Source organism: Mytilus edulis, chromosome 9 (genome assembly GCF_963676685.1).
Source record: "Mytilus edulis chromosome 9, xbMytEdul2.2, whole genome shotgun sequence".
NCBI lineage: Eukaryota > Metazoa > Mollusca > Bivalvia > Mytilida > Mytilidae > Mytilus > Mytilus edulis.
The window spans coordinates 28,478,615-28,492,779 of NC_092352.1; the positions used below are offsets into that span (position 1 = coordinate 28,478,615).

Genomic DNA, 14,165 nt, shown 5'->3' on the forward strand with positions numbered 1-14,165 from the left:
ATTGGAATGGTCCTATTTGTTTGGGCTTCTCATGTAGACCATTTTCCATTCATTAGATTTTCAAAATCTTTTACATTTTTGTGAGTAATTTTGATAAATAATTTTTATGGAAAAGTCATATGTGAATATGTGATAATTGACCTTTTGACCCTCAATCAGTTTGTCTATATACACTCTATTGACAAGTTTGCTGTAGTATAAATCATAAACCATTAAAAAAACATCTTTAAAGGGGAATAATAACATTAACGGTACCAACTTTCCTGCACCAGATGTGCATTTCGACAATACATGTCACTTCAGTGATGCTCATGGCCAAAATATTTGAATCCAAAGCTTATATAAAAGATAAAGAGCTATAATACAAAAGGTCCAAAAAGTATAGCCAAATCCGTGAAAGGAATAAGCTGTCAAATTCTCATATCTGATAAAACATGCTAAAACATATATCAAAATTACAAAAAGTCGCAAATAAACAATTTTCAATTCATGGACTGGATAATATGCATCAACATTTCATGTGTTTTTTTGCCTCGACACCAACTAATTAACCTTTGAGATGACCTCTGAAGACTACATGACGGTCATAAATAATCCTAAATAAACATTAATATAAATATAAACAGATAGTGACCATGTACAATTGGACTTTGCTTATTTGTAGTCTGTTTGAATTAATATTGAAGACTTTAAAAAGTATGTTTATCGTCGTGTTTACCTGTATGAGAATGCTTTTTTTTTTAACAATCAACCAAATGGTTCATCCTGGTTTCACCTTCAATATTGACATTCTTATCCTTTTTATAGCAGCATTGTGCACAACCCATGTCCAGCTAAGGGGTTGAATTATTCACTTTCAGTGACATTTTGACAAAATTGAACCAAATTGGCTGCTTAAATTGAGTTTTTATTTCACTATTTCACTTTCATTAATGATTGAGGATTTATTTTATACCTGGTAGCTAATGCCCCTTTAACAAATAAGAGGTTAAAATATTGCCTGAACAAATGCATACTAATTTTGAACTGAGCAATCTCACATTTAAATTCATACCAACAAGAAAAACATATATTTTTTATTCTTAACATCTTTATTTTCAGGGTGTATCTCCTAATTTGAAATTCAAATTTCACTACACAAATATATGTGTATCTTAAACATTTTGAAGCAGAGTACAACATCAAGAGATATTTCAATTTAAAAGATTTGTTCTTTCTTGATTAGTTTTTCTTGTTGGGTACATATTAAAGGAAAGTCTTCAAATAACATATTAAAGTATATTGTTTCAGCTGAGCAAAGAGAAAACATTTAAAGAAGACTACACTGGAAAAAGCAAGATGGGAGAATAAAAACTCAAAGTTTCTTTATAGTCATGTCTATGTTTTATTTACAATGAAACATCAACTAATTATGTTGACTTGACATTTATTGATCTATTCTTTTTAAGAATAACTTGAACATCAGTTTGAAGGAAATAGTTGATTCCTCTAGAGTTTTGTATCCTTCTTTGTTTGAATCTGACCCAATGAATAGTTCACTATTTCTCTGATCGAAAATCTCATCTTTTTCTCTGTCTAGGTGGACCTTTAAGTTCCTGAGGCTGCAAAATTACAAGTAACAATTTAAGAATACATTAATGAATTGCTGTGTGTCTGTTTATTTCACACAAGTCAAAAATAAAATGCTTAACCCAGCTGCATTTTTGAACTTGTCCAAAGTCAGAAACATCAGGGTAATTGCTTGTCTTGAATGATTTTTTAATTTTGGTTCTTTTATATGTCTTGGAGTTCAGAGTGATATCCATTTTGCTGATCATGTATACATTATTGTTAAGAGGCCAGCTGAGGAATCTTCTCACGGTGTTAAACCATTGGAGACCATGGGCTGTTTTTCTGCTTTTTTGGTCAGGCTGTTGTCTGTTTGACATATTCCCTGTTTCGATTTTCAATTTTATTCATGTAAAATATACAATTTCACTAGTAAAAAGGAAATGTACAATTTACATGAATAAAAAATAGTTAAACTTTATATGAAGCTCATATGTTACTTTATCTTAATAAATAAGTTTTTTCAATTTTTTATATTTTACCTTCTCAGTGGCAGGACATCCATTATAACTGCATTTGAACAGGAAACAACTTAGACTAGTTATTATCTATAACAGTTTTAACGTTCTGTTGTTGTCTTTGACCCATTTAGTTAGACAGCTACTGACAGCATCCAAACTGTCACCCTTTTCTATTTATTATTTTGAGAACTATTTACATTTTTTCAATCTTTGCCAAGGTGCTGTCTGGGTTTTTTGTTTGACTTATGATTTTATATTTGATCTCTTCTGCCAAAAATTAAAAGAAATGTATAGCTAGCAATATAATTGGTGTACTTACTGTAAAATCCTGCTGTTTCATCATGGTGTTTATTCTCTGATTGTAGAAATCATAAACAAATTGTGCCATATGTGCCATGTCATCTATAACCATTACTGGTTCTTTTACAGCACTACCAACCTAAAACAAAATCTTATGCTTACTAAATCCATTGTTGTATGGATCAAAATTAATCCTGTATCATGTATACTGTGGATTCATTTATTTTCGTGGGTACCAATTTTCCTGGATTAAGGAAAACTTTCATATTCTTTGATATTTAATTTCCTTGTTTTGCCCAAGTCTGTATACAAAGCCTATAGAAAATTTGTTATTAGTTGAGCATTTTACTTTGTTGTTCTCCTGTACCTACAAAATCCACGAAAATTGGTATCCAACGAATATTAGTGAATCAACAGTATTTTGACAATGTAAAAGGCATGTAGTCAAAGGGATAAACTTCTAGAATATGAATGTGATAAACTGTCTTTTCAATTAACAATGCTAAGTAGTCATTTTTTTTAGGCTAATATGTCTATCTTGATTGCAACATTTAATTGTTATCTTGTTGATACAGTATTATTTCTGATCACTTTAAGTTGATTGTTGTTGGTGTTTAAACCTTTCAATTTGGACATAAGAATTTATTATGGGAATCTTCATACAATAAAAAATACCCCAAAAAACACTTTATTTTAACTTTTCCTTTCATTGACAGCTTCATTGGCCTCTATTTATGGATTGTACATATCTCATACATAGGCGGATCCAGTGGTTCACCACCCCACCTTTGGTGGGAAAAATTTGGTTGATTATATACGGAATCACTGAAGAATGACGAGAGAGGGCCCCCCCTTATGAAAAGTTCTTGATCTGCACTGTCATGGTTTGTGAACACCTATGGAAATTAACTTGAACAAGAATCATTTACCTTGAATCAAGTAGATATGAAGCTTTGAACACCCCTAAAAGATTGTGAACTGCAAATTCTTACTTTCAGAAAAAGTGATATTACCTTTTTAGAAGATGGATATGACTCTGTAGGTACAATGTGTAGCTGTAAAGGTCTGGTCATCAACTAAAAGTATGTGTACAATAAGAAATTTTAGCAATTCTAACATAATCAACAAAACATGATACTGACATTTTCAGTCCTAATATTGAAACAGATAAAATCTATATTGTGTACATGGATATTTTCACAATTTAATGCATACTATTTCGCAAAATAAATTATATTACTATATCCCATGATAATTTAATAATGTGCATCAGAGTAATCTTTTTTACAACCGAATAGAATGCTGTTTTACCTCCAAAGTGGATAGATTCAATGGATGCACATGTAGTGGAAATGTTTTACCTCCAAAGTGGATAGATTCAATGGATGCACATGTAGTGGAAATGTTTTACCTCCAAAGTGGATAGATTCAATGGATGCACATGTAGTGGAAATGTTTTACCTCCAAAGTGGATAGATTCAATGGATGCACATGTAGTGGAAATGTTTTACCTCCAAAGTGGATAGATTCAATGGATGCACATGTAGTGGAACTGTTTTACCTCCAAAGTGGATAGATTCAATGGATGCACATGTAGTGGAAATGTTTTTAATTGATTATATTTACAGTACACAGCATATTCTGTTATAGTAAATGAAAATGGAATTTCCATACATACACACAATTCCTTGCCATTTGGTTTTGTCAAGTGTTTGTAGGTACTGTGGATTCATTAATATTCATTAGATACCAATTTCTGTGGATTTTGAAGGTACAGGAGAATCACTAATTTAAATATTCAACAAATTACCAAATTTCTAAAGGAAATAAACATGAATATGCAATCTTTCCTCAAACCAAGAAAATTGGTACACACGAAAATAAATGAATCCACAGTATTTAGTGTCATTAATTAACGCACTTGACCTTGTTAAAAATTTGAAGTTAAAAGAATAATTGTAAATGCTCATTTTTTATGAAATGATTTTCTTGTATATAGCAAATGGAAAAAATAACCAACAATGTGAAAAATTTGAAGCAAATTTTTCAAATTTTGAAATAAAAATAAAGGAAACTACTTTAAAGACCATACTATATGCAAGACTTCTTGAGATACTTACTTGATTAAATGCTGGTGTCAGTTCAAAACAATTGCTAAACAAATTCACCCTGGCAAAAGTATACAGTCCTAATCTTGCTCTGGACATGGCTACTATAAGACGTCGTACATCTCTACACATAAGAAATAAATGCATTAGTTTTGATGTTCCTCTAACATTAACTTTAAAGCTGAATAAAAGACTATTTTATTTACGTATGTTCTTATATAAAGTAACCAATTTGTGTCTATTTCTAAAAAAAAAATGACAGATTTCTTATAAGTTTCCTTAGGAGAGATAATAATTCATAGTTTTATCTTTTGTCTTTACGTACACCTTTCAACAGAGCTAAATATACTTACTGAATACACAATACAGTCACATTATTTATGAACAGGGACATCGCATGTGACATTCACAAAAAGTCATCTTTTAACAATGAGCAATTAAAATATGTCACCAGCATCCATTTCATACACAATGAATGATAAGCATGCACAATGTCAAATTGATACTAAAATGTTGAGAAAAAAAAACAAAAAACAAAAATATAATTCCCTCAAATGACCAACAGTTTTTGTCCTGACTAATGAGAGTAAGATATAATTACCTCAAATGACCAACAGTTTGGGTCCTGACTAATGAGAGTAAGATATAATTACCTCAAATGACCAACAGTTTTTGTCCTGACTAAGGACAGTAAGATATAATTACCTCAAATGACCAACAGTTTTTGTCCTGACTAAGGACAGTAAGATATAATTACCTCAAATGACCAACAGTTTGGGTCCTGACTAATGAGAGTAAGATATAATTACCTCAAATGACCAACAGTTTGGGTCCTGACTAAGGACAGTAAGATATAATTACCTCAAATGACCAACAGTTTGGGTCCTGACTAATGAGAGTAAGATATAATTACCTCAAATGACCAACAGTTTGGGTCCTGACTAAGGACAGTAAGATATAATTACCTCAAATGACCAACAGTTTTTGTCCTGACTAATGAGAGTAAGATATAATTACCTTAAATGACCGACTGTTTTTGTCCTGACTAAGGACAGTAAGATATAATTACCTCAAATGACCAACAGTTTTTGTCCTGACTAATGAGAGTAAGATATAATTACCTCAAATGACCAACAGTTTTTGTCCTGACTAAAGAGAGTAAGATATAATTACCTCAAATGACCAACAGTTTGGGTCCTGACTAAAGAGAGTAAGATATAATTACCTCAAATGACCAACAGTTTTTGTCCTGACTAAGGACAGTAAGATATAATTACCTCAAATGACCAACAGTTTTTGTCCTGACTAACGAGAGTAAGATATAATTACCTTAAATGACCGACTGTTTTTGTGCTGACTAAGGACAGTAAGATATAATTACCTCAAATGACTAACAGTTTTTGTCCTGACTAAGGACAGTAAGATATAATTACCTCAAATGACCAACAGTTTTTGTTCTGACTAATGAGAGTAAGATATAATTACCTCAAATGACCAACAGTTTTTGTCCTGACTAAAGAGAGTAAGATATAATTACCTCAAATGACCAACAGTTTTTGTCCTGACTAATGAGAGTAAGATATAATTACCTCAAATGACCAACAGTTTTTGTCCTGACTAAAGAGAGTAAGATATAATTACCTCAAATGACCAACAGTTTTTGTCCTGACTAAAGAGAGTAAGATATAATTACCTCAAATGACCGACAGTTTTTGTCCTGACTAATGAGAGTAAGATATAATTACCTCAAATGACCAACAGTTTTTGTCCTGACTAATGAGAGTAAGATATAATTACCTCAAATGACCAACAGTTTTTGTCCTGACTAAAGAGAGTAAGATATAAATACCTCAAATGACTAACAGTTTTTGTCCTGACTAAAGAGAGTAAGATATAATTACCTCAAATGACCAACAGTTTTTGTCCTGACTAAAGAGAGTAAGATATAATTACCTCAAATGACCAACAGTTTTTGTCCTGACTAATGAGAGTAAGATATAATTACCTCAAATGACCAACAGTTTTTGTCCTGACTAAAGAGAGTAAGATATAATTACCTCAAATGACTAACAGTTTTTGTCCTGACTAAAGAGAGTAAGATATAATTACCTCAAATGACCGACAGTTTTTGTCCTGACTAATGAGAGTAAGATATAATTACCTCAAATGACCAACAGTTTTTGTCCTTACTAAAGAGAGTAAGATATAATTACCTCAAATGACCAACAGTTTTTGTCCTGACTAATGAGAGTAAGATATAATTACCTCAAATGACCAACAGTTTTTGTCCTGACTAAGGAGAGTAAGATATAATTACCTCAAATGACCGACAGTTTTTGTCCTGACTAATGAGAGTAAGATATAATTACCTTAAATGACCAACAGTTTTTGTCCTGACTAAGGACAGTAAGATATAATTACCTCAAATGACTAACAGTTTTTGTCCTGACTAAGGACAGTAAAATATAATTACCTCAAATGACCAACAGTTTTTGTCCTGACTAAAGAGAGTAAGATATAATTACCTCAAATGACCAACAGTTTTTGTCCTGACTAAGGACAGTAAGATATAATTACCTCAAATGACCAACAGTTTTTGTCCTGACTAAAGAGAGTAAGATATAATTACCTCAAATGACCGACATTTTTGTCCTGGCTAAAGAGAGTAAGATATAATTACCTCAAATGACCAACAGTTTTTGTTCTGACTAAAGAGAGTAAGATATAATTACCTTAAATGACCGACAGTTTTTGTCCTGACTAATGAGAGTAAGATATAATTACCTCAAATGACCAACAGTTTTTGTCCTGACTAAAGAGAGTAAGATATAATTACCTCAAATGACCAACAGTTTTTGTCCTGACTAAAGAGAGTAAGATATAATTACCTCACATGACTAACAGTTTTTGTCCTGACTAAGGACAGTGAGATATAATTACCTCAAATGACCGACAGTTTTTGTCCTGACTAAAGAGAGTAAGATATAATTACCTTAAATGACCGACTGTTTTTGTCCTGACTAATGACAGTAAGATATAATTACCTCAAATGACTAACAGTTTTTGTCCTGACTAAGGACAGTAAGATATAATTACCTCAAATGACCAACAGTTTTTGTCCTGACTAAGGACAGTAAGATATAATTACCTCAAATGACCGACAGTTTTTGTCCTGACTAAGGACAGTAAGATATAATTACCTCAAATGACCAACAGTTTGGGTCCTGACTAATGAGAGTAAGATATAATTACCTCAAATGACCAACAGTTTGGGTCCTGACTAAGGACAGTAAGATATAATTACCTCAAATGACCAACAGTTTGGGTCCTGACTAATGAGAGTAAGATATAATTACCTCAAATGACCAACAGTTTGGGTCCTGACTAAGGACAGTAAGATATAATTACCTCAAATGACCAACAGTTTTTGTCCTGACTAATGAGAGTAAGATATAATTACCTTAAATGACCGACTGTTTTTGTCCTGACTAAGGACAGTAAGATATAATTACCTCAAATGACCAACAGTTTTTGTCCTGACTAATGAGAGTAAGATATAATTACCTCAAATGACCAACAGTTTTTGTCCTGACTAAAGAGAGTAAGATATAATTACCTCAAATGACCAACAGTTTGGGTCCTGACTAAAGAGAGTAAGATATAATTACCTCAAATGACCAACAGTTTTTGTCCTGACTAAGGACAGTAAGATATAATTACCTCAAATGACCAACAGTTTTTGTCCTGACTAACGAGAGTAAGATATAATTACCTTAAATGACCGACTGTTTTTGTGCTGACTAAGGACAGTAAGATATAATTACCTCAAATGACTAACAGTTTTTGTCCTGACTAAGGACAGTAAGATATAATTACCTCAAATGACCAACAGTTTTTGTCCTGACTAATGAGAGTAAGATATAATTACCTCAAATGACCAACAGTTTTTGTCCTGACTAAAGAGAGTAAGATATAATTACCTCAAATGACCAACAGTTTTTGTCCTGACTAATGAGAGTAAGATATAATTACCTCAAATGACCAACAGTTTTTGTCCTGACTAAAGAGAGTAAGATATAATTACCTCAAATGACCAACAGTTTTTGTCCTGACTAAAGAGAGTAAGATATAATTACCTCAAATGACCGACAGTTTTTGTCCTGACTAATGAGAGTAAGATATAATTACCTCAAATGACCAACAGTTTTTGTCCTGACTAATGAGAGTAAGATATAATTACCTCAAATGACCAACAGTTTTTGTCCTGACTAAAGAGAGTAAGATATAAATACCTCAAATGACTAACAGTTTTTGTCCTGACTAAAGAGAGTAAGATATAATTACCTCAAATGACCAACAGTTTTTGTCCTGACTAAAGAGAGTAAGATATAATTACCTCAAATGACCAACAGTTTTTGTCCTGACTAATGAGAGTAAGATATAATTACCTCAAATGACCAACAGTTTTTGTCCTGACTAAAGAGAGTAAGATATAATTACCTCAAATGACTAACAGTTTTTGTCCTGACTAAAGAGAGTAAGATATAATTACCTCAAATGACCGACAGTTTTTGTCCTGACTAATGAGAGTAAGATATAATTACCTCAAATGACCAACAGTTTTTGTCCTTACTAAAGAGAGTAAGATATAATTACCTCAAATGACCAACAGTTTTTGTCCTGACTAATGAGAGTAAGATATAATTACCTCAAATGACCAACAGTTTTTGTCCTGACTAAGGAGAGTAAGATATAATTACCTCAAATGACCGACAGTTTTTGTCCTGACTAATGAGAGTAAGATATAATTACCTTAAATGACCAACAGTTTTTGTCCTGACTAAGGACAGTAAGATATAATTACCTCAAATGACTAACAGTTTTTGTCCTGACTAAGGACAGTAAAATATAATTACCTCAAATGACCAACAGTTTTTGTCCTGACTAAAGAGAGTAAGATATAATTACCTCAAATGACCAACAGTTTTTGTCCTGACTAAGGACAGTAAGATATAATTACCTCAAATGACCAACAGTTTTTGTCCTGACTAAAGAGAGTAAGATATAATTACCTCAAATGACCGACAGTTTTTGTCCTGGCTAAAGAGAGTAAGATATAATTACCTCAAATGACCAACAGTTTTTGTTCTGACTAAAGAGAGTAAGATATAATTACCTTAAATGACCGACAGTTTTTGTCCTGACTAATGAGAGTAAGATATAATTACCTCAAATGACCAACAGTTTTTGTCCTGACTAAAGAGAGTAAGATATAATTACCTCAAATGACCAACAGTTTTTGTCCTGACTAAAGAGAGTAAGATATAATTACCTCACATGACTAACAGTTTTTGTCCTGACTAAGGACAGTGAGATATAATTACCTGAAATGACCGACAGTTTTTGTCCTGACTAAAGAGAGTAAGATATAATTACCTTAAATGACCGACTGTTTTTGTCCTGACTAATGACAGTAAGATATAATTACCTCAAATGACTAACAGTTTTTGTCCTGACTAAGGACAGTAAGATATAATTACCTCAAATGACCAACAGTTTTTGTCCTGACTAAGGACAGTAAGATATAATTACCTCAAATGACCGACAGTTTTTGTCCTGACTAAGGACAGTAAGATATAATTACCTCAAATGACCGACAGTTTTTGTCCTGACTAAGGACAGTAAGATATAATTACCTCAAATGGCCGACAGTTTTTGTCCTGACTAAGGACAGTAAGATATAATTACCTCAAATGACCGACTGTTTTTGTCCTGACTAAGGACAGTGAGATATAATTACCTCAAATGGCCGACAGTTTTTGTCCTGACTAAGGACAGTAAGATATAGTTACCTTAAATGACCGACTGTTTTTGTCCTGACTAAGGACAGTAAGATATAATCATTCTGTTGGCCCTGGTATCTATCTACTGTTGTTATCTGGAAAACAAAATGTTACCAATGTTATTAAGAATTTGTATGTCAGTAGCTCAATATCTTATTGCAGTCTTATACATGTAATACTTTTTCTTATAAAAAGATTGGCCATGATTCAAAAGCAAAAAATCTCAAAATACAGATTTCCTGTATTCTGACTTACAAAATGTATCTGTAAAAAATGCAGGAATGTTTCAATGGTTAAGACCCACAAAAGGACTTCATATGTAAAGAAATATAAATGTGATGTTAGAATGGTTTTTTTCTAAATTTTTTTGTGCTATTTTCACATTTCCTGACCTGTGTGAGAAAAATGTTTCTTCTCACAAGTGAAAAATCGACAGATTCCACCACTGTAACTTTTGTATTACAATATTTTTCCACTTTCAACAGTTAAATTTTAATTCATTTAAAAAGCTCTGCAAGCCTCGCTCTTTAAATATTAAAATTTAACTGACTCCAGTGTATTACAATATTTTTCCACTTTCAACAGTTAAATTTTAATTCATTTAAAAAGCTCTGCAAGCCTCGCTCTTTAAATATTAAAATTTAACTGACTCCAGTGGAGAAATATCGTAATACACTTGTTGCAGTTGTGGAATCTATATTACTTTTATAGTATTTTAAGATAAAGCAGTTGCCACTGGATTAGAATACAAATATATCTATATCAACTACTGAAGCATTCTTTAAACATCAGACAAATATTGAATTTCGATAGGTTTCTTTTAAATCAGTTAATGTTTAAATCTAATTTCAGGTACTGGAAATTATAAAGTTCCTAATTTTAGCCACACTCAAGTTCAATTCTCAACTTCATTAAACTGCTACATATTAACTAATTACCTTATGAGGAAAGCCAATAAATGGATTAGTTCCACATCTCTGTTTACACACATCACGGATCAGATGTTTCTGTCCATTGTAAGTAGTTAAGATGGAGATTTTCTCTGCAGGATAACCCAGCATCCTCATGTACATAAAAGTTGCTATAACATACTCAGCTTCTGCCAAGTTCTGAAATATAATAATAATGTTATCACTGAATTACTTTCATAACTTACCAAATGGTAACCTAGTAGAATATCTCGAATAAAGATTCTATATATAACCATTTTCAATAAACTGTGGCTAAAGAAGGGACTCTTGTCTGTGTACTTAGCCAAAAGGCTAACCTTTAAAACATCCATGGCCTATGGACTTACTGAAGTTAAACTGATTATTTCCCCTAAAACCTTCAAAATCTATGATCACTGATGTTTAGTCTATCATTGGTATACTTAAACTTGCATGACCTATATATTCACTGATGTTTTAACTATCATTGGCCTGAATAAAGTTTTTTTTAAACAAACAAAATAAAGGTTACTACAGAATGGTTATCTAAATGTGGAAAAAAGTCTGTGGTTTTAGAATACAAACTTATAATGATGTAGTCAATTCATACCTGATAAAAGTAAGGATTTGGTTCTGATTCTCCAACTCCATTAAAATTCTGCACATCAATCAACTGGAAGTCATGTACAAATCCTGCATTAGTTAATCTGTATTCCTGATTCACCATAACATGGGGTAGATTTCCTAACTTCTTATATCTCCAGTTATACAGGTTAGCAATACTAAAATGCAAGAAAAAAAATCATTCTTCTGTTTCCATGAACAATATTTGTGAAGTTGATCTTTTATGAATGTAGGTAAAATCTGTCCATGCTATTAGTCAATTAACCACATTTTATCTTCTCTAAATTATTCATACGTTTGAACATTTTATTATGACGCCATGCCAGGCCTACTTAAGTGTACTATATGGTGTGGCTTTTTATCATGTAAATTTTTCAAAAGCATTTAAATTGATTATTTTTAAAGATTTTTCTCATTGAATTTGACAAAATTAATAAAATTAACTCATACTTTGATTATTTTTTTCATTTAAGTTTAAAATATGTCACTTGTAAAATAAAACTGTTCTTTTTTGTCAGTTACCTTCCCCTAGCTCTTCCCTGGGCATCCAGTTCTACAGTAGGTACACCCAGTCTGACAAGTCTTGTGAACAATGACTGTTCCATGTTAGAGAACTTTTGGAATGCCATGTTTTTGATGACAGGAGGCAACTGGTGGTGATCTCCAATCATAATCCATCTCTTTAATCTGTTAATGTTGTCTTCAGGATTCTAAAAGATATATAATTTGGAATATAAGTCTGCAGTACTGTTATCAAAAATTTCATCTATTTGGTGAAATATGTGTCAAATTGTTAAACTGTTTTATATAATTTCAGTAGTGAGTAAAGGCTAAATTTTGAGCAATTTCTCTAAAGTGGTTTATTTTTTCATGGAGATTTAATTTGATATTTCAAGGGTCAAACCTATTCATGAGGTCCATTTTTTGGAACTTTCACCCAACTTTGACTTTCCTTAAATCTCAAATTACACTAGGAAATAGTTTGTGGTTTTATTACTTCCCCTCCACTTTACATGTGCCCTATTTTAAACTTCAACAACATAACATTCCAAGTTAAAATATACATTGAAGTAATATGAAAACATGAATAGTTTCAGCAAATACTTTACAAAATTTTGCAAATATTTGTAGGAAACTGGTATATGTTTAAAATATGAAAAAATCCTCTGAGATACTAAAATTCAACGGAAAAAAGTGTGTAAATGGTATCCCTGACATTGTCTTCCTAAATCATATTCTGCATTTTCATTTTCAGAGGTTGACAGGTTTGGGTTGTTATTATCTTCTGTGGAATATTTATTTCAAAAAGTTTCAGAAATGCTACTAATTTTATTCTTGCTATATAAGTTTCTGCACTTAAACTTGGTATAAAGATTTCTACACTTACCTGTAACAAAAGTGGAATAAAAGTTTCTATCTCTAAAATCTGAGCAGCTTCCTCCATTAATATGTTGTCAAACTGGAATGAGAAAAAACATTTGGCTTTCTAAGTTTCACATTTGTATCTTTTAAAAGTACATGTATTACTACTACAGTTCATTATTGTCTTCTGATATGTCTTAACCATTTCCATGTTCAGTGAAACACAAAATCTTGTTCGAAAATCTAATTAGCATGTAAGTTCAAATGTTTTCGTAATTATGAACATGTGCAGTCATTTTGTTAAGAATTTTCTGAGAAAAGTGTGTCAAATAGTTTAACTCTAGGTGTAGTTGGTACACATCTTCAATAAGGAGGCAATGTTTGAACAATTCTGAGGGAAAACTAGTTGAGATATGCATGAAACAACACTAGGTACCCTCTATATGTTTCAGACCTATGGATGGACAGGGTTGAATGGTAACTAGACCTGTCCGTGATTCTGGTCATGACATATTGTATAAATTGATTTTTGTTATTATTTAAATCTTACCTTGAAGCCTGCTGCTACTAGATCTCTTCTCTTCAAGGCAGCATGTGTACATGTCATAGCAATGATCTTAGCTTCCTTTATAAGGAGATACTCAGCTCGGTCTGTTCCACTTCTAAGTAACTCAAAAGCTCGAAATTCCTGAAACAGTAATAGAAGCTTTTAATGGAGACATTTGCTTCTTATAGAATGACCTCCTAGTATTGAGGAACTAATAAATACCAAGAATATTGTTTCATTAAATTACATATATTGTACAGATTTTTAATTACAAAATCATATATAGATATATAAAATATAATTATTATGAACGCCAACCTAAAGCTGTTAGTTACCATACCCAAAGTATTTGATATGGGATATTTTTACAATTATCCCTGCCC

The 14,165-nt window shown here is 31.9% G+C and overlaps 1 protein-coding gene across 3 annotated transcripts in view; it reads right to left on the minus strand.

The window, feature by feature from the left end:
- Window positions 1–1,360: 1,360 nt before the first annotated feature.
- LOC139488022 (RNA helicase aquarius-like) overlaps window positions 1,361–14,165 on the minus strand; it is a 49,061-nt gene continuing 36,256 nt past the window's right edge. For 2 of the 3 annotated variants that reach the window (XM_071273335.1, XM_071273334.1), the window contains exons 30-39: window positions 13,786–13,923; window positions 13,261–13,332; window positions 12,396–12,583; window positions 11,860–12,031; window positions 11,259–11,429; window positions 10,330–10,415; window positions 4,490–4,601; window positions 3,383–3,445; window positions 2,389–2,508; window positions 1,361–1,601 (exon numbers count right to left, since the gene is read on the minus strand). In XM_071273335.1, the coding sequence (XP_071129436.1) occupies window positions 1,560–1,601; window positions 2,389–2,508; window positions 3,383–3,445; window positions 4,490–4,601; window positions 10,330–10,415; window positions 11,259–11,429; window positions 11,860–12,031; window positions 12,396–12,583; window positions 13,261–13,332; window positions 13,786–13,923 (1,164 nt within the window). In that variant the 3' untranslated portion in view covers window positions 1,361–1,559. Of the gene's footprint in view, window positions 1,602–2,388; window positions 2,509–3,382; window positions 3,446–4,489; window positions 4,602–8,613; window positions 8,650–10,329; window positions 10,416–11,258; window positions 11,430–11,859; window positions 12,032–12,395; window positions 12,584–13,260; window positions 13,333–13,785; window positions 13,924–14,165 lie in introns of all 3 variants that reach the window. The other variant, XM_071273336.1, reaches the window with a different exon arrangement.